Raw genomic sequence first — 20830 nt, 5'->3', positions numbered from 1 at the left:
GGGCAGCAAATAAAAGTATTTGCATAATGATAGCCTCCGGTCTTGTAATGAAATCCAGACCGCTGGCATCACCCAGTTTCTCATACCAGTCCATGTCTTGTGGTTGCGGGATCTCTAAGGGATCCTGCTCCCCCTCCCAATCCTCCTCATCCATTCCGAAGCCTTCTGAATATGGAAGGCTGAACGGCATGGAGCCGTCCCGCTATGCCGGTACCGGTCTCAATGTCGGACGCCTCACTGGCTCCGTGTCGTGGCAGCCGGCGCCAGATAAAGTCATTTTGGAGGTACGGCCTGCATAGGTCCGGACACGGGAATGGGTCCAGTCGGAGGCCGTGGCCTCCGGAGCCGATGGCGCGGAACTCACGAGGGGGGGTTAGACTCCACCGTCATGCGAACCTGTGGGGCCAGAAGGCACGCCAGCAGGGTCAGGCTGGTTAAATATGGGGTACATGGCATCATAAAATGCTTTAAGTTGGGCACGAGTCGCTCCCGGCCCCGAAAAGGGCGAGGTGCACGGAGCCGGTACTGGCACCCGCTGCGCGGAGTAGGGCATTAAACGCCAAGGTTCCTCCTCCTCATTGCATGACAGGCGGGGTGAAGTCGAAGCACGCTTGGACTTCTTGTGCTTTTTGTGGTGCCTCTTACCTGACTTCGACAAAAAGGACTCGATTCACCGGAGCAATGCTCAGACCTTCCTCTCAACTGAGACCTAGACTGGGATCAAGATCAGCAAGGTGCCTTCTGTGGTGCCGGATGTTGGCCCGCGATCAACTTTAGGGACCGCTCCCTCAAAGCCTTGGGCACCATGGCCCAGCAATCGGAGCACTAGAGACACACTAAGTGGTGTTCTGTGACCGACATAGCACGGTGACAGGCGCCGCATGGCTTGAACCCTGAGGTCTTCCTAATAGATATCTCTAGCACACCAAAACGAGTCGACAAAAAGGCGAAAAAAGTCTGTCAATAAATGACAGGGGGTAACCTCTCTTCGACGGACCTGTTCTGGCTAGCATGGAAAGAAAAGAACTGATGTCAGTAAGCCGGAGTGGCGATTATATTGACAATGTGGATGACACGTCGACGAACACGACGCCAACGATGTCATGCAGAGTCAACTGACGCCATCTACCGGGGTGCAGGGATGCCGCTAAGAAAAATCTTCTGGAACCATCCAGACGCCTGGAAGTTCAAAGGTAAGGAATCTGCCGCTAGATGTCTCTATCAGATATGGTGTGATGCACAATTAGGTTACTCTAGGGAAGCTCTGGTGTGAGTTTGCCACGTTCTGCTATGAAGAAAAATCATTTCTGTCTCGTCACCTCAGAAAAGAGTTGTTGCAGGGTCTACTGGACATCTAAAGGCAGTGCCCTCTGATAGACTGTATTAGAAGGAGCAGAGAATTTGGCATTAACGCCAGATCAGGAACATCATTGGCCGAGTTATCTTGAGAGTAGTCACCACACTGGCTTTACGAGCCTTCAGATCACCAAAGTATCAATTAAAGAGAGATCACTGTAACTGGGTCCGGGTAAAAATGGTTTCACTTGCCTTTTGTTTCATTGCATAAGATAAATATATGCCTGGTCTTTGAAGATGCAGCTGAAAATGAGCTGCAGACTCTGGTAATCTGTAGAATGGGGTTCAGGCAATAAAGGTAGTCATCCAAGGGAATGTTGCCTCAGCTAAAAACACTTTCTATAAAATTAGGGTTCTAAAGCATAAACAGGATCATGTCAACTTGGAAGCCAGGAAAGAAGGCCTGAGGCACCAGAATAAACACCTGGGTGGCAATTCAGTTGAGAATCAAATAAGAACACATCCACAAATCTCAGGAGTGATGATAAGCATATATGATCTATGAGACCAGGAAAAAAGACCAACTGGCACATGCATCAACATAGGCTTTTGCGATTCCTTAATTGAGATTATTAAGGAATCGCAAAAGCCTATGCATGTAGGAATCGCTATAAAAATAGCGATTCCTACACATTCCTTAATTGCGACTCGCAACTTGAGTCGCAATTAAGGAATGCCGTCACATTCATTCCTATGTGCCTCCAGGCCCATAGGAATTAATTGGAGATTGCATGAGCAATTTACGAGTACCATTAGGTACTCGCAAATTGCTCATGCAATTTCAAGGGTGCAATGGTGTCAAAATGACACCATGCTGCACCCTGAAATTGATCTGTGCACATATGTTGCACACACACGCCTAAGAGCATGTGTGTTCGCAACATGAAACTTTGACAAATGCACAAAAGTGCATTTTATAAAGTTTTTGCAAATTACCATGAAGTTCAACTTCATGGTAATTTGCACTCCCTATTAGCGAAATCGCTAATTTTTTTACTTTAATGCATTGCATTTAAGGAATCTCAATTTGGGATTCCTTAAATGCAATAGCAATTTAAGTAATCGCAATTTAGAGATTCCTTAAATTGCGATTTGGAATGATGCATCCCAAATGCAAAAAAACAGTCGCAAAGGGGCAGATTCTGAGAATCTGCCCGTTTGCGACCGATTTTTGTTTTGATGCATGTGGGCCAAAGAGTGAGCCAGGCAGGGTGATTAATGGCAGCCATCAAAATGCGCTCATGTCATTTTCAATTTTCAATGGTGTCCCACTTGCTAGTGGGCAACATTCAAGATGGAGATGCAGTGAAGTATCATTCAATTTAATGACAGCTATTAACCATATGCAATCTCTACAGAATAGAGGTAATGATTTACAGTATAAAAATTATTCAAGTTAATGTTCAAGTGCATCACAATAGAGAATAAAAACATTGAAACTTCTCATAGATGTGTTAATTAAAACTGAGCTAGTGATTTCCATGTTTTACTAACATACCTCTAGATTTCCTCGAGCTTTCCTTAAGACATCATGGGTTGAAGCCACTGCAAATGTAAAAAGAAAAAAAAAGGAAAAAAAGAAAATGGCGTTATGCAACATTCTTGATATGCAGATATGTGTATTTCACACGTTCTTTACCAAACAGCAAAAAAAGAAATCATAATATCACATGGTCAGCACATTTCAATGTACGGAAAAAGAGGTTTCTTGGTAGCACAACACCACAGATTTTTCCAGGATTCCACCATTACAGCTATTGGCTCAAAATGGCAGATGATATTTCAAACATTTACACTGGAGTACCAGCAGTTGCCATAAATGGCAACAAAACTGCTCAAACTTTGTCACATATACTAAAGAAGTAAACATTGCTTGCACTTCAGCTTTGGTACAAATGAAACTAAAAAGTGAAGGGTGGAATGCTCAAAATAATCCAAGTCACTGGTAATAACTCGCAGCTGCTGCCCACACCGTTATTATTCTGCACACCATACCACCTCAGTTTGGACCCACCCATATGCAAATCAGTCTTGATCCTGATTCAATAAGAGTAGTTATTATGAACTGTAAGGCCAGGTAATCTCTGAACCAGAACACAAGCAACCCAAGACTGGCTTCATCCTGATTGGAGCTTTTCAGTTGGTTGCAGCTTGATTCCAGTGGCACACTGAGCACGGAACCCATGTCTGGGCCTACTCGCTGTACTGAAGTATACAAAAAAGTAATACGTGGAATGCTTGAATTAATGTCATCCACTGGTTAATTAATCTGGCAATATTGGAGGCTTGCTTAGTATATGGTGCTCACTTATGTAAGTGTAGCACCCTCCACTAATCCAGACAAACCTTATTGTGATTTTAGTGGTTTTAGACAACCTTAGAAAGCTCTCCAGGTGGTAGCTGTGGAAAGCAGCCTTCAGGCTTAGTCCAGAAGGAGTGTGAAGCACAAGGTACTTACCTTCGGTAACAATATATCTGTAAGAAACATTAGTAGCGATACATTCCATACCTTAGAATTACCCCCAGGCGTTAGACTGGATCCGGAAAGTTTTCGTCAGCAGTACCCCTGCACGTCGGTAGGCGTCGTCGTGCGGCTCAGCGTGTGTCGTTGGCGCGCTGTCTTCAAGATTACGTCGCTGGAGCTACTTAGACACGCCCATGTGCGCTGACGTCAGTTCTGTACACGACTTTCCGCGCCAGGAACGCAGAGCCATGCAAGAAACTGACCAATGGTGCCATGAAACTAGGGCCTTGAAAGGGATGACCTCAACCCTAGAAATCAGTTTGCAGAACGTGGAGGATGGGTGGGGCGGTAAGGAATTTATCACTACTAATGTTTCTTAAAGATATATAGTTACCGAAAGTAAGTAACTTGTGCATCTGAAAGAAACAAGTAGTGATAGAATACTTACCTTAGAGTAGATACCCCAGCAATACAAACCCCGGTGGTGGGTCTGCAAACCAAGATCACACCAGAAAGTCCTGGAGAACAAAATGGCCAAAGAAGCCATCTCTCCGGACTTGACTGTTCAGGTAGTAATGCTTGGTAAACGTGTGCAGCGAGGTGCACGTAGCTGCCTGACAGATGTTAATGTACGAGTTACTTACCTTCGGTAACAAGGTATCTGGTAGAGACGATTTTAGACGCAGAATCCTTAACGTAGAATTATTCCCAGGTGTGAGACTGGATCCGAATTTTTTTTTGCCACAGCATCAGTGCGCGCCGGGGGGAAGGCACCACATGACTCCGCCCAGGCGTCGTCCGCATACGTGACGTCAGCGAGGTCACATAAGTCACCACCCCCGCGCGCCCACGCCAGTTTTCTTCAGAGAACTTTTCCGCACCACAACGCGGAGCCATCAGCCAAACTGTGGGAGTATGGGAACAGTGTGCGAAGGAAAAGAAAAAGGAATGTTGATGAACAACACCACAAGAAAAAACAGTGTCAAACACCGCAGTACCCAAAGGCAGGGAAAAGAATAAAGAACAGAGCACAGCCCTGAGCAGCCACCCTGCCAGTACCCTCCCCTCCTGGAGACAAAGAACATATGTAAAAATGTCATGATAACATGTAGCAGGACTACAATCCCAACCAATCACAAGGAAGGGGAACCAGTCCAGGACAAACAAGGAACGACAAACCTCCCAGACATACCCATCACAGAGTAGGACAACCCTCATAAGGAACAAGGGACAGATGCAAAGCCAAAATACCCCAACCTAGAGGATAACAGAGGAGCCAGAACCCTAGAAATAAAGGGGAGAGGGAGGGCGGGATTAAAGGTAGGCCCCCAACCTGGAGCATCCAGAGCATAGGACATAGAAGTACCTATAAACATATGCTCCCATGTGCCAAAAGGGGAGAAAAGAAAAGAAATAACAGGATGAACATCCCGTCAGAAAGAGGGAAAGAATGCACTCACAGAAGACACAGCCACCCACATAGAGGCGAGTGCAGAAGCCCAAGCCAAATGTCCTCGCAGAACGGGGAGGAAGGGCGGGCCGTGAAGGAATCTACGGCTAGAATCGTCTCTACCAGATACATCGTTACCGAAGGTAAGTAACTCGTACATCTGATAGAGACTTCTAGCCGCAGATTCCTTAATGTAGACTAGATACCCTAGCCATACCCACGGGGAAGGAGGGTCTGCGAGAGGACCCCACCAGCCTGGACATAATAGAGGTTCTCACAGGGAATGAGACCAACAGACAGGACGAGGAGCCCTGTCCCCCCGGGTAAGAGGAATCCCTACAGTCAGAAGACCACCAACCCCAAAGGGGATGCGAGAAGAACAAAAGAAGAGGCAGCCCGTTCACACTCAACAGAGGAAACAAGGGCAAGGCGACACGGTAACAGAACCTCCCCCCAAACAAGGAAGAAGAGCACCAAGGAAGAAGATCAACCTAGAGACACCAGGGAGAAGAGGGAGGACAAGGCATGCCCCCCCCCCCCCCCCCGCCACCGGGAACACCCCCAGTGAAAGGGGCAGCCGAGCCTAGCACAGTCAGAGGGCAATAGACCAGACAGAACGGCGCCGTCAGCAATAAAGCAAGCGGAAGCAAAAAGGGTAGTCTGAGGTCACCCTGGAAAAACCGGGCAGGCTGCGTCCGAAAGAGGGAGGATCACAAAAAACCATCCCAGTCCACAGAAAAGAGAGGCAGAACCGAGTGCAGGGCCCATAAGAAGAAGTGGACAAGGCAGAAATGGCTGACCACTAGGGCGCCAAGAAGGCACAATGGAGCAGACAAACAATCTACCGGTACCGGCAAGCACAGCCAGAGGCAGAGAACATCACAGGACCAAGCACACAGAGCAAGCCAGACGCCAACCGAAGACAGAGAGCAGAAAGGCGAAGAAGGCCCGGACACGCCTCAGGGAGGAGTATGCTCACAATAAAAGAACTGCACCTGCAGTGTACTGTAACGCCAAGGAGAGCAGAGGTGCGAAGGCGGCGCAGCTCCCAAGCACAAAACAAGCTATATAACAGCTACCACTACCCCACATAGGTTATCTTAAGTCCCAAGACATGGGAACCCTCTTAGGAAGAAACTTCCGCAGCAGAGGACAACAGAACAATCCGCGGGAAAAAACACCCAGAGAAGGCTTGTAAAGCAGCCAAAGAGAAAAAAAAACAGAAAGCCCAATCTCAGGGCCAATCTGGTGTAGATAACCCAGAGCAACAAGCATTTGCAATGCAATAGGTCTCGTATTAGGAAAGTTTGAACTATTGGTATTGTAAATGACAAATTTTTTATTTATGTTTTGTTTTTGAAAATAGCGAAATTAATAGCTTTGTCATTTACAATGCCAATAGTTATGACTTTCGCAAATGTGACACCTATAGCATTTGTAATGCAATATGTGTTGTATTTACATGACTTACATGTATTGATATTACAAATAACAATGGTTTTTAATTTTTTTTAATAATTAATACTTACATAAAAGTTATTGTAATGTATAATGGCAATAGCTTAAACTTTTCTAAATAACGTTCGTGAAGATTATATTCAGTGTATTTTATTGTGACGAAAATCCAAGAACAGAAGTGAAATATTAACATCTTTTTGTTACATTTGTAATAAAGCTTGAAACATTGAGATAACATATTTGAACCAGTTGTTGTTGAATGGTTGCACAGATTGAGGCTGTGGTGGAGCTCAGTCATGTTGTGGTGCCACTGAGTGATGCTGTGGTGGTGCTGAGTGATGCTGTATGCTATGCTATGTTTTGTTTTGTTATGCTATCCTATGCTTTGATTTGTTATGCTATGCTATGCTGTTTTGTTATGTTATGCTATGTTTTGTTGTGCTATGCTATGTTTTGCTATGGTATGTTATGCTATGTTATGCTATGCTATGTTTTGTTATGCTATGTTTTGTTATACTATGCTATGTTTTGCTCTGCTATGCTTTGTTATGCTATGTTTTGTTATGCTATGCTATGTTTTGTTGTGTTTTATTATGCTATGCTTTGTTTTGCTATGCTATGTTTTGTTATGCTATGCTATGTTTAGTTGTGTTGGTATGCTATGCTGTGTTTTGCTATGCTATTATATGTTTTGTTATGTTTTGTTAAGCCATGCTATGTTTTGCTGTGTTTTGTTAAGCTATGCTGTTTTGTTGTGTCTTGTTATGCTATGTGTTGTTGTGTTTTGTTATGCTATGTTTTGTTATGTTATGCTATGTTTTGTTATGCTATGTTTTGTTTTGCTATCCTATGCTTTGTTTTGTTATGCTATGCTATGTTTAGTTTTGCTATCCTATGCTTTGTTTTGTTATGCTATCCTATGTTTTGTTGTGTTTTGCTAGGCTATGCTTTGTTATGCTATGCTATGTTTTGTTATGCTTTGTTATGCTATGCTATGTTTGGTTTTATTATGCTATGCTTTGTTTTGTTATGCTATGTTTTGTTATGCTATGCTTTGTTATGCTATGTTTTGTTATGCTAAGCTTTGTTTTGCTATGCTATGTTGTGTTTTGTTATGCTATGCTATGCTTTGTTATGCTATGCTATGTTTTGTTGTGTTTTGTTATGCTATGTTTTGTTGTGTTTTGCTAGGCTATGCTTTGTTATGCGTTGTTTTGTTATGCTATGCTATGTTTTGCTATGCTATGCTTTGTTATGCTATGCTTTGTTATGCTATGCTATATTTTGCTCTGCTATGCTTTGTTATGCTATGCTATGTTTTGTTATGCTATGCTATGTTTTGTTATGCTATGCTATGTTTTGTTGTGTTTTATTATGCTATGCTTTGTTATGCAATGTTTTGTTATGCCATGCTTTTTTATGCTATGCTAAGCTTTGTTATGCTATGCTATGTTGTGTTTTGTTATGCTATGCTTTGTTGTGTTTTGTTATGCTATGCTATGTTTTGCTATGCTTTGCTATGCTATGTTTTGTTATGTATGCTATGTTTTGTTGTGTTTTGTTATGCTATGGTTTGTTGTGTTTTGCTATGTTTTGTTATGCTATGTTTTGTTGTTTTTGCTATGTTTTGTTATGCTATGTTTTGTTATGCTATGTTTGTTATGCTATGCTTTGTTATACTATGCTTTGTTATACTATGCTATGTTTTGCTATGCTTTGTTTTGTTATGCTATGTTTTGTTATGCTATGGTATGTTTTGTTATGCTATGCTGAGTTGTGTTTTGCTATGCTAGGTTTTATTTTTTTATGCTATGCTTTGTTTTCCTATCCTATGCTTTGTTTTGTTATGCTATGTTTTGTTATGTGAGGGCGAGTGAGGGTGAGTGAGTGAGGGTGAGTGAGTGAGGGTGAGTGAGTGAGGGTGAGTGAGGGAGGGAGGGTGAGGGAGGGTGAGTGAGGGTGGGTGAGTGAGGGTGGGTGAGTGAGGGTGCGTGAGGGCGAGGGTGAGAGGGTTGTGAGGGTGAGGGGGTGTGTATCCTATGCTTTTTTTGTTATGCTATGCTATGTTTTGTTATGCTATGCTATGTTTTGTTATGCTATGCTGGTGAGGGTGAGTGAGGGTGGGTGAGTGAGGGGTTGTGAGGGTGAGTGAGGGTGTGTGAAGGGGTGTGAGGGTGAGGGCGGCGGTGTGAGGGCGAGGGTGTGATGGTGTGTGAGGGTGAGAGGGTGTGTGCGGGTGAGGGTGAGTGAGGGTGTGTGCGGGTGTGTGCGGGTGAGGGTGTGTGCGGGTGAGGGTGTGTGAGGGTGAGGGGGTGTGGGAGTGTGAGGGTGAGGGGGGTGAGGGTGTGTGAGGGTGCGGGGGTGAGAGGGTGTGTGAGGGTGAGAGTTGTGAAGGTAAGGGGGTGAGGGGTGTGAGGGTGAGGGGGTGTGAGGGTGGGTGAGGGGGTGTGAGGGTGGGTGAGGGTGAGTGAGGGTGTGTGAAGGGGTGTGAGGGTGAGGGTGGGGGTGTGAGGGCGAGGGTGTGATGGTGTGTGAGGGTGAGAGGGTATGTGCAGGTGAGGGGGTGTGAGGGTGAGGGTGTGTGCGGGTGAGGGTGTGTGCGGGTGAGGGTGTGTGAGGGTGGGTGAGGGGGTGAGGGGGTGAGGGGGTGTGAGGGTGAGGGGGTGTGAGGGTGAGGGGGGTGAGGGGGTGAGGGTGCGGGGGTGTGAGGGTGAGAGGGTGTGTGAGGGTGAGAGTGTTGTGAAGGTAAGGGGGTGAGGGGTGTGAGGGTGAGGGTGTGTGAGGGTGGGTGAAGAGGTGTGAGGGTGGGTGAAGAGGTGTGAGGGTGGGTGAGGGGGTGTGAGGGTGGGTGAGGGGTGCGAGGGTGAGAGGGTGTGAGGGAGTGTGAGGGGGTGAGGGTGAGAGGGTGTGAGGGTAAGGGTGTGTGAGGGTAAGGTGGTGTGAGAGGGTGAGGGGGGTGAGGGGGTGTGAGAGGGTGAGGGGGTATAGAACGTAATCCGTGACATAAATAGACTAAGAACATATACACTTCTAGAAACAATGTCTTTAAGACATTTTCTAGCCGATCACTACATTCGGACTGAGTCTGTGCATCCGTCTTACAAAAATCCCTAGAAGGGTAAACTGGAAACAAGTGCAACAGGTATATATGTACATGTGAGTGCAATAGGTACAATAGGTACACGCGGAACATGTTATTACATTACATGCCAGTACAGTATGTACACGTAATTACATCCAAGTACAATATGTGCATTTATTTAGATGTAAGTGCAATACGTGCATTTATTTAGATGTAAGTGCAATATGTTCATGTAATTACACCTGTGGATCTGCGTGACTGGAATTTATAAACGTTTTTTAAACTGTTTCGAATTAAGCGCTATAAACTGTAAAACTAAGTAAATCTCCATTGTTTATTGGGACTCAAATTTGCTGCCAGATACACGATAATACGCCACTTTACCCTAGAAAATTCCGACACAAGTGAGCGCCAAACAATTTGGTACATAAAGTCCGTGGGGGTCGCTTCATTCAGGAGGGTCGCTTCATTCAGGAGCTTAGAGTCTGACAAATCCCCTCCGATCTGAGAAAGAAGTTCTTTCTCGTGCAAGGCTCAAAATTACGTGTGAGTTCCTTTAGGGACCATCGCTATAACCCAGGAAACCTCTTAAAACTCGTTGAATGAGCATTAGCAGTCAGCAGTTGTAATCAATCATGATGCGTGGGCTAATGCAGAGAAAGCAGACGTCCAAAGCAAACCAAAAACACAATTGATAACAGTGTCTCGTCTGAATAGTTCAACTGGAGAAGCTAAGGGCACGGTATGCCTGGAGAGAGGTCTGCCGTCCTGGGCAAGAGCCAGTTTAGGAGAAAGAAAAAAAAAGAGAGAGGTGCATAAGCGAGAGAGCAAAGGGGGAAAAGAAAGGAAAGGAAGAGCAATAAAAAGGAGGAAGAGACGTAAGGGATGTGATGGGGAGAGAAGAAAAAGAGAAATTAAAGGAACAAGCTCTTGGCATTGCTGTGGGGGGGTGGGGCGGGAGTGCATTGGTGGGGGAGCAGCAGCCTTTGATGTGCGAGCGAGTAGGAGGGAACACCATATGGGGTGTGATTGAGAAGTGAGGCGCGCGCTGGCGAAGCGTCACGGTTGATTACCTCACATGCATTGGGGACAATCCTTGCTGGTTTCAAGAGTTGTTTTGCCTACAATGCTCTCGAAGAACAACGCATGCGCGTTGGTTCTACGAGAGCTAAAAACACACAATCAAGAAGGGCCGGCCAGCAGCCAACAGAATCACAGTCCCGACAGGAGGACTCGTATGGACATGTAGATCACACAACTGGGGTGACTCATCCCAACAAAACAACAACTCCCAAAAACCAGATCAACTCACAGGTCACTGAGGGGGGAGAAGAAGAAGAAGAAGGAGGAGGAGGAGGCCGAAGCCCCGCCAAGAACCTCTGGATGACGAGTCTGCAGGGACATGGAACACAAGAGTGCCATCGAAGGAAAGATCCACCAGCCGTTCCCGAACATTTTCTGGGAACACATTGTCCCGCAGCCAAGCATGGTGCCGAAGGGCAACCGAAGAAGCCATGGCACGACCAAGCACCTACGAGACATCCAGAGCAGAGTGAAGAATAAACGCCGCCAGCTCATGGCCATCTAACGAATGGTGCGGCAAATCAACACCAGCACCCTCCTGAGAGGCGGCGGACCCAAGAGATTCCGCCGAGTCCCACAAGCAGGAAGTGGCCCTAGTCAATACACATAGAGGCGTAAGGGCCCACAGGGCCGCACTGGTCGAGGCAAACATATTGCGCCCCCAAGAGTCCAGCCAGCGGGCCTCCCGTGAGGGTGGAGACAACAGAGGCGGCAGGGAGGAAAAAGCAGTCTGCAAAAGGGGGCTTCTAGCAGCGGGGTGGAGGGAAAGACATACCGGGTCCTGTGGTGCTGGAAGGTGGCGGTGCAGAAGGTGTTGGGGCACCGGATCCCCCGTGGCGGGTCGCCCCCAAGCCCCCTTCAGAGAAGAATGGAGCGAACCCTCAAAAGGAAGCAGCAGCTCCCTACCACCATAGACCTGGTGGAGAAACTCCAGGAGATGATCCGCAGGGAAATGGGCAGCCGGGTCTCCCATGCGCAAAATACCCACAGCCGTGGAAACAGCACGAGCTAAGGCCGCACCCGCCTCTGTATGACCCCGCTGTGGGGAAAGCAGCTCCTCCATAGGCGACGGCTGCAAGCTAAGGTGCCGGTCCCCTAAGCCAACCGGAGTGGGGAAGGGCCAGGCCCGGAAAGGAGGAAAAGGGGCCGAGGAGTGGGGGACCTGTGGCTCCTCTGGCAAAAAACACGGCGGCGGCAGCGGCGAGGAGACGTCCTTCGATGATGCCGGAGTAAAAGCACGGCAGCCCGTCTCTGGCGAGGACGACACCAGTAGGCGCCCAACCTCCAGGGAAGAGGGGGTGTCCGAAAACGAGTGTGCGACCCGAAGTTGGTCCGGTGCCGTAGAGTCCACAACCTGACGCAGGACGTCATCGTCGAAGGGCACCCAAGGAGACGCCGGATTGGCCTCCGCCACAGCACACGGCGCAGGAGACTGGGGCTGGGCTGGAGCCGGAACGGCGCCGGCTCAAACTCTGATGAGGCAGCCGCCTGCACGGAGGAACGAGAGGGGCCCGAGGAGTGACAAGGAATCCTCCGCCGGCCTCGACCCATGAGGGGGCGAAAGAGGCCCTCTGACCCCTGTGGCGCCACCAAGGTCGACTCGACCTCCGACGAGGCAGCCGCCTGCGTGGAGGGACGAGAGGGGCCCGGGGAGAGACGAGGGGGCCCCAGCCAGCCTCAACCCATGATGGGACGAGGGGAGTCCGCTGACCCCTGTGGCGCCGCCAGGGCCAGCAGCTGCCAGCACCGTAGCAGCGTCACCTCGGCCTCAGACAAGATTGCCTGTCCATAGGGCTGAGAGGGGCTCGGGGATGCGACCCGAGCCGCGGCGACCTCCTGCGACACCACAGGGACTCCCGTGTGAGTTTGCGGCGAAGCAGAGGCGCTGTGGTTCGAGGAGGGACCCCCGAAGGGCGGAACCACATCTTCCAAGCCTGGAGCCGAGCCAGTTGGCGCCATAGCCACCGGCGACGCCGTAGAGGACCCCGCACAACGCAATGGCTAAGCCGACGTCCCAGGAGGGTAAGGAGGAGGAGGAGAAGCCAGGGAGGCCTGCAAAGCCGCCGCATATGTCTCCCTCCATCTGGGCTCTTGACGCCTCCTCACTGGGAAACGGTGGATAGGGGGACGACACGTGGGGCTGCATCCAGAGGGGGGGGGGGCACAGCCTGTTGTCTGTTTGCCAGGTAGGACTGAAACCATTTAAGGGCTACACACACTACCCCGGCACTCTCCAGCCTTGCTAGAAGGACTGCATGGTTGACCGTGTTGAATGCGGCAGACAGGTCCAGTAGAATATATATAGCCGATAGTCCCCTGTCTGTCGACATTCGAAGATCATCCAAAACGGTCACCAGAGCAGTCTCCGTCCTGTGACCTGGACGGAAGCCAAATTGCACATCCTCAAGTTTGTTGTTATCCTCCAGAAACTGAGAGAGCGCCCTACTTACCAGGCGCTCTGTGACCTTCACTGGGTAAGGTATGGGAGAGATGGGCCTGTAATTCTTAGGACAGGCTTGGCCAAGCGTGGGTTTTTTCAGCAGCGGTGTTATAATTGCTTGTTTCCAGCTCAGTGGCACCAGTCCACTGCTCAAGGAATGATCGCACAGCTGACGAAGTATCAGAAAGAGTTTATTCCAGATTTTATCAGGGAGGGGGTCCATAGGGGAGCCAGAATAGACTCCCAATGCTGTATTGTTGAACTCCTCTGAGGGTAGATCAAAATTGTCTAAACAGACCACCTGGTCGACTAACTTGACCCCACTGTCCCCAACCTCTTGCTTGCTTGGTGGTGACCTATCATCTTTCTCAACAAGAATAGCCAAGTCATCCATTTTTACGCCTTCAATGATTTTAGTTATCTTTCCCTTAAAAAAGATGACTAGACTATCACAAAACTCCTGTGTGGGAGGAGTCTTATTTTTTGTACAGTCTGGACTGGCTATATCATTCAAAATGCTCTTGGTACTATTGGAGGCCTTCAGGATAACTTCTGCATAATATTCTGCTTTGGCAATCACAATTTCCTTTTTATAACATATTATTTTCTCCTTCCAGATAGCTTTAACTGTTTCTGCATAAGCCTTCCTCCACTGGTGCTCTGCCTGTTTGCATCCCTTTTTTAAGGTCCTCAGTTTTTCATTGTACCAAGGGACAAAAGGTCTACCCAGTTTCCTGACGTTTTTTACCGGGGCAATTTGGTCAAGCATTCCAGTTATGTGTTTACAAAAAACTGCATAAATTTGTTCCACCTGTTTCCTAGAGCCAAAGGACCCATTAGCATGGAAGACAGGCGACATTTTGGCCCTCTTCACAAGTCCTTTCCAGTCCCTAGAAGTCCCTACCTAGGAAACTTCCTCCCATCTTGTTGGTGGCTGCACTCAGCCTGGGGTTAACCACCTGAAACTCAACCAGATGGTGGTCAGACCAGCCCACCGGTAGGGTATTTCCTACTCGGACGGAGTCTTGTCCGGCAAAGATCAGATCCAAGACATGCCCCCCCTTATGAGTAGGTTCTGTGATACACTGTAGTAAATTCAGGTTCTCACAGGATTGTATGAGGTTGGTATAACCATAATCCAGGCTACAATTAGCCCACAAATTAAAATCTCCCAGAATGATCAATCTAGCGTGAGTTAGTGCCATGTTACTAAATACATCAGCCAAGTTCTGCTGGTGTTGAAGGCTTGCTGCCCCAGGGGGCCTATAGCATACCATGCCAGTCAGTGAATGTCCATTGGGGTCTTTCAGGGAAAAACCCAACAATTTGATGTCTAGCACTTCATCAATGTGCAATGATGATATGTCCCATATCTCCTTAAAGAGGATCCCAACCTCTCCACCTCTACTACTAGACCTTGACTTGTGGAACGCTTCAGGCACCGGAGGACATGTCAAGCCAAACTCTAAATCAGACCCGGGGTGCGTCCAGGTCTCTGTCAAGAACAGGACATCCGAATCATGTGTTTCCAACAATATTTAACTCTCCAGATGGTGCTTTGGCAGCGACCTTACATTGAGCAGGCCACATCTCTGGGGTTCCTTTTTAGGTCTTGCCTGAGACAGCGCATGCGCTGGATCTTCGAGACATTTAGTAAGTGGCTTTTAAAAGTGCCTCCAGAGGCTTTTGCTGGCCTACAGCTTGCTTTCACAAGCTTGTGCACGTGCACAGCTGTCATTTGTGTTTTTATTACTGTAAACAGGCTCCTCTGCTTGCACTGCCCCCCTCCCTTTTCCGCCTCCCTCCTAGTCAGCTTCATTTGTGTCTTCTAGCTGTGAATCAGGCTCCTCTGCACTCCCCCTCCCTTCTCCCCCTCCCTCTTCATCATTTTCATTTGTGTCTTCTATCACTGTGAATGCTCCTGTTTCCACCAGGCACACATACTACCAGCCGTCGGTGCACGCTTCCACCAGGCACATACCACAAGCCGTCGGTGCATGCTTTCACCAGGTACACACACACCACCAGCCGTCGGAGCACGCTTTCACCGGCACACACACCACCAGCCGTCAGTGCACGCTTTCACCAGGCACACACGCCACCAGCCATCGGTGCATGCTTCGACCAGGCACACACCACCAGCCATCAGTGCACGCTTTTACCAGGCACACACACACACCACCAGCCGCCGGTGCACGCTTTCACTGGGCACACACCACCAGCCTTCAGTGCATGCTTTCACCAGGCACACACAGCACCAGCCATCAGTGCACGCTTCCACCAGGCACACACACCACCAGCAGTCATTGCACGCTTCAATCAGGTACACACCACCAGCCGTCAGTGCACGCTTCCAACAGGCACACACCACCAGCCGTCAGTGCACCCTTTCACCGGGCACACACACCACCAGCTGTCAGTGCATGCTTTCACCAGGCACACACACCACAGCCATCAGTGCATGCTTTCACCAGGCACACACACACCACCAGCCGTCGGAGCACGCTTTCACCAGGCATACACCACGAGCCATCAGTGCACGCTTTCACCAGGCACACACACACCACCAGCCGTCGATGCACGCTTTCACCGGGCACACACCACCAGCCGTCAGTGCACACTTCCACCAGGCACACACACCACCAGCCGTCAGTGTCAAGAACTAAGGGCCAGATGTAGGTGGCCAATTACCGGTCGGTAACGGCCGAATTCGGCCGTTACCGACCGGTAATTGGTTTTTGAGATGTAGGTGGAAAAAACAGGCATTTTCGGTAATTGTACCGAATCGGTAAATATACCGGTCGGTAAAATTACCGAAAATGCATTTTCGGTATGTAGGTGCCAAGTTGCACATTGACACAGGGCTTTGAAAATCGGTATTTTACCATGCAATACAATTGCATGGTAAAATACCGATGCAGGTGTACATGCACATCTGTGCATGTACACCTGTGCCATGTGGCACACATACATGCCCTTAGGGCATGTATGTGTGCCACATGGCACACAAGGCACACAAGCCTACAACAGGGGTGCCAGAGGGTGTCAAAGTGACACCCCCTGCACCCTTGCTAAAAATCGGTATTTATCGATTCTGTAATTACAGAATCGGTATTGCCCATTGATTCCTATGGGTTTCACAGCCCATAGGAATCAATAGGAAATACCGATTCGGTATTTCCAGATTCGGTAAATACCGAATCTTAACGATTCGGTATTTCCACATCTGGAAATACCTACATCTCCCCCCCTTCATATTTACCACTTCTTAAATACCGAATCGGTAAAATTCGGTATTTAAGAAGTGGTAAATATGAAGTACCTACATCTGGCCCTAAATGTGGTCACAGGTGCCTACCATGTGAAGAATGATCCTGCACTACATTTCCTAGAAGGCCAATCGAATGGCCGGTCCGATAAAATCACATACAACGCAAGGAACGTCGTACGTGATACTGACAGTTCCTGGAGATTCCCTTCAGAGAGGCTGCTCTGAAGTTCTGTGATTTGGAATCCCCTTTCCGCCTGTTCCGTGTTCTCAGTGGAGTGGCGGGAAGGATTGTATATCAGACGGCAGCTTCCGCTGTGACTGTTGTTTCTGGGTTTGCGCTCGGCGGAGTGAAGGATTCCTGCCGAGGTGACGTCACCACAGCGGCTGCTGTGGAAGACATGACAAAGTTGGATTGTCTCCCGCGGAGACTGTTGATTCTGGGTTTGCACTCGACGGAGCGAAGGATTCCGGCCAAAGTGACGTCACCACAGCGGCTGCTGTGGGAGACCCGGCAAAGTTGGATTTTCCCTGTTTGCGGTCATTTCAGGCATCTCATCATTAACGCGGCTGCGGTTGACTCTTCAGTCCTTGCCAGAGGCGGTCAGCTGGAAGTCCTCGGTAGTTCCTGTTTTGTGATCGTACTGCCCTGGCAAGATTCCTACTCTGGTGGAGACCGTATTATTTACATTGAGACTTTTATTTTCCTTCCCTGATGCTAGGGAGTACCAAAACTATATGCTGGAGGAAGCAGGTATTTTTCCAAGAGCACTGAGTGTTTATTACTTTATGTTTGGACCTTGAAGGATTTCGGAACTTGCTATTGACTAAGAAATCCTTTCTGGAGGTGGAGCTGCCTTATTTTGTTTTGGGATAAAGGGTGTGTGAAAGAGGGTATGTATGATAAACAGTAATGAGATTTAATTCACAAAAATAGAAAGTAGCAGGAGATTAACCTCTGTTTTCTGTTTTAGATGTGTGTACATCTCCCTATGGACCGAGAAATATCTACATAGGACAGAGGCGGCGTTCACCTCAGGGTTGAACCCAGTTTGGGGTACGTTTCTGGTTTTAGAGAGAATAATATGAGGGTAGTAAGAAAGTGATATATTGAATTTTTGGTTTATGTTGTTACAGGTTTCCCTTTCCTCTGCTGTCTCCTCCCTAACCCTTTCCCTTGCTTGATTGCCTTTATGCTCTGTGTATGTTATAGTCAGAGTGTGGGGACGTCAGGAGGTGGACCCTATTTGAGCATCATCCTGACCCTGAGGAGCTCCAGATCGTGACAGTCAGTGCACGCTTCCACCAGGCACACACACCACCAGCCGTCAGTGCACGCTTCCACCAGGCACACACACCACCAGCCATCAGTGCACGCTTCCACTGGGTACACACACCACTAGCGGTCAGTGCACGCTTCCACCGGGCACACACACCACCAGCCGTCAGTGCCAGTTATAATAACAAGCATTGGCATAGGCATAGCCAATAGGTCTCACTTTTTGGACCCTTTAAGTATTTAGCTATGCAACAGAATATCCTTGGTGCAACAACACCAACTGTTGCATGGCTAAACACTTATAAGGTCCCAAATGCGAGGCCTATTGGCTATGCCAATGCTTGTTTACAAAGTCAACCTCTGGGCCAGCGGTCCCTTCCAGCTTAACTTCCCCCTCTTTATCTTCCCCATCACGAATGGCCCTCAATTGTTCACCTCTGTAGCTGTAACTGGATTTCCCAGTGGAGTGGGTCGTCAAACCGCCAGCGTGGCTGGCGCTGTGTGCGGACGGACGCGGACAGGCTTGGCATTGGCGCATCCGCTGCGCGGTCGTGCCAGCGTGATGCTATATACCAGAAATGGCCAGGAAACTAGAGTACTAACCCACAGACGTGACGGGCCCACTCAAACAGGTGGACACTGCCAGGGTTCGAGTGCGCTACGGGGAAATTACTGTGGTAGTCTTAGAAAGTTAAAAACAACTTTGGGAATGATTTTAAAATATGAAGTGCACATAACAGGTGCGCAAACACTAGCAGCAACTACACACAGTCAAAGATGGTATCAGCATGTATCAGCGCTGCCCGGTCACGCCAGCGTGATGCTATACACCAGAAATAGCCATGAAACCTGAGCGCTAACCCACCGGCGCGACGGGCCCACTCAAACAGGTGGACACCGCCAGGGTTCGAGTGCGCTACAGAGAAATTACTGTAGTAGTCTTAGAAAGTTAAAAACAACTTTGTGAATGATTTTAAAATATAAAGTCCAGATAACAGGTGCGCGAGCATTAGCAGCAACAACACACAGTCAAAGATGGTATCAGCATGTATCAGATGTCATGCAAGGGAACTCCCGTCACAAAGCAGTAGTGGCTACCGTAGCTCGGGTAGAATGGGGGTGTAGTCCCACTGGAGGCTCCTTTTTAGCCAAAGAATAACAAGCCTTAATGCATAGAACGACCCACCGAGAGACGGTCCGCTTGTGCACGGCCCGACCTTTCTTGATGCCCACTAGCCAACAAAGAGCTGGGTCCAGAAGGTGGAGCCTCTCTTCCTCTATTGAGGGATGCTGAGGCGGAAAGAAGGTGGGCAAAGTGATGGTCTGCCTGATGTGAAAGGCAGTGACAACCTTTGGCAGAAAAGATGGACGAGTCCTTAGAACAACTTTGTCCGGATGGACAAAGAAAAAAGGAGGCTTAGAAGAAAGAGCCTGGAGCTCACTCACTCTTCTGGCAGAGGTGATAGCCACCAGGAAAGCTGTCTTTAAAGTAAGAAGACGAAGAGGACAGTTGTGAAGTGGCTCAAAGGGAGCACACATCAGATAAGTCAGAACCAGGTTCAAGTCCCAATGAGGCATTAAAAAAGGAACAGGAGAGAAAAGATGAGTAATGCCTTTTAAGAATCTATTTACAACAGGGGACTTGAAAAGGGAAGGCTGATCTGGAAGCCGTAAAAAGGCCGAAATGGTCGAGAGATGGCAGTTGATAGTGCCCAGAGCAGAGCCCTGCTGTGCCAAAAAAAGGAGAAATAGTAGGACCTCTGAAAGAGGGGCTGAAAGGGGATCCACAGTCTATGCTGTGCACCATGCCACAAATTGATTCCACCTGCAGGCGTATAACATCTTAGTGGAGGGACACCTGGCTGCCAAGATTACATCACAAACCTCGGGAGGCAGGTCAAAAGAAGTCAACTGCCGCCGTTCAATCTCCACGCAAGGAGGTGGAGGCTGGACAGGTTTGGGTGGAGAACCGTTCCCTGCTACTGCGACAGAAGATCCTCCCGAAGAGGCAGTCAGATCAGGGGATCGATAGCCATGTTGAGAAGCTCGGGATACGATGCTCTTCGAGCCAACTCCGGAGCCACAAGAATGACTTGGGCCCGGTCGCGCTTGATCTTCTTCAGCGCTCTGGGTAGAAGTGGTATAGGCGGAAAGGCGTATAGTAGACCGCAACTACACTTGCGACGAAAAGCGTCAGAGAGCGGGTGCCACCTTGGAAATTCCAACGCGCACAACTGATGACATTGCGCATTCTCTTCGGTGGTGAATAGATCTAACCAAGGCTCTCCCCACTGCAGAAAGAGACCTTGCGCCACGTCCGAGTTCAGACGCCATTCGTGTTCCATCATGTTCCGGTGGCTGAGTTTGTCCGCCCTGGCATTCAGAGAACCTGCCAGGTGTTGAACCATCAGGGAAATGCCCTGATGTTCCAGCCATGTCCAGAGGCGCAGAGCCTCCTGACATAGGGTCCACAACCACTCCGATTGAGTAGGAAAGCCCTCACACACCGACCTGGTCAGTGTCATGCTTCATCATCGGGCCCCACCGAAGAGGCCGAGTGCCTCTTCGGTGTGCTGCGACGCCAGAAAGACTGCGGAGCTGGTCGTGTGGGGAGGACGTGATGTGAAAATTAGAAAATTAAAAGTGCCTAACAGGGTATCAGAAATTTTTTTTTAATGAGTGATCCCTAAGACACGTGTGGGTGGTTTTATGTGTCTGAATTTACGTGCCAAGTTTATTACGAGTTGGAATAAATTCAGCTAAATACCACGCGTTTTAAAATTAATCAGTCAACATGTTTCTGCCGTACTTGTGGTATGTATACACCAATGATCAGGCGGATCAAATTTACTCTTTAATTAAGGAAGTGAGAAATATGGATGCACACGGGGGATCCATCAGTCAACAATTAAAACAATTGGAGTATATCACGCGACGTCAATTAAACCAG

General features: G+C 48.5%; 1 protein-coding gene across 2 annotated transcripts in view; it reads right to left on the bottom strand.

Moving 5' to 3' along the window:
- CDK5RAP2 (CDK5 regulatory subunit associated protein 2) overlaps window positions 1-20830 on the bottom strand; it is an 841564-nt gene that overhangs the window by 60545 nt on the left and 760189 nt on the right. For both annotated transcript variants that reach the window (XM_078642183.1, XM_078642184.1), the window contains one exon: window positions 2855-2901. In XM_078642183.1, the coding sequence (XP_078498309.1) occupies window positions 2855-2901 (47 nt within the window). The remainder of the gene's footprint in view (window positions 1-2854; window positions 2902-20830) is intronic.

Source organism: Lissotriton helveticus, chromosome 5_1, assembly GCF_964261635.1.
Source record: "Lissotriton helveticus chromosome 5_1, aLisHel1.1, whole genome shotgun sequence".
Lineage (NCBI taxonomy): Eukaryota > Metazoa > Chordata > Amphibia > Caudata > Salamandridae > Lissotriton > Lissotriton helveticus.
The sequence above is the reverse complement of the archived record's forward strand: the minus strand, read 5'-3'. Positions and strand labels throughout refer to the sequence as shown.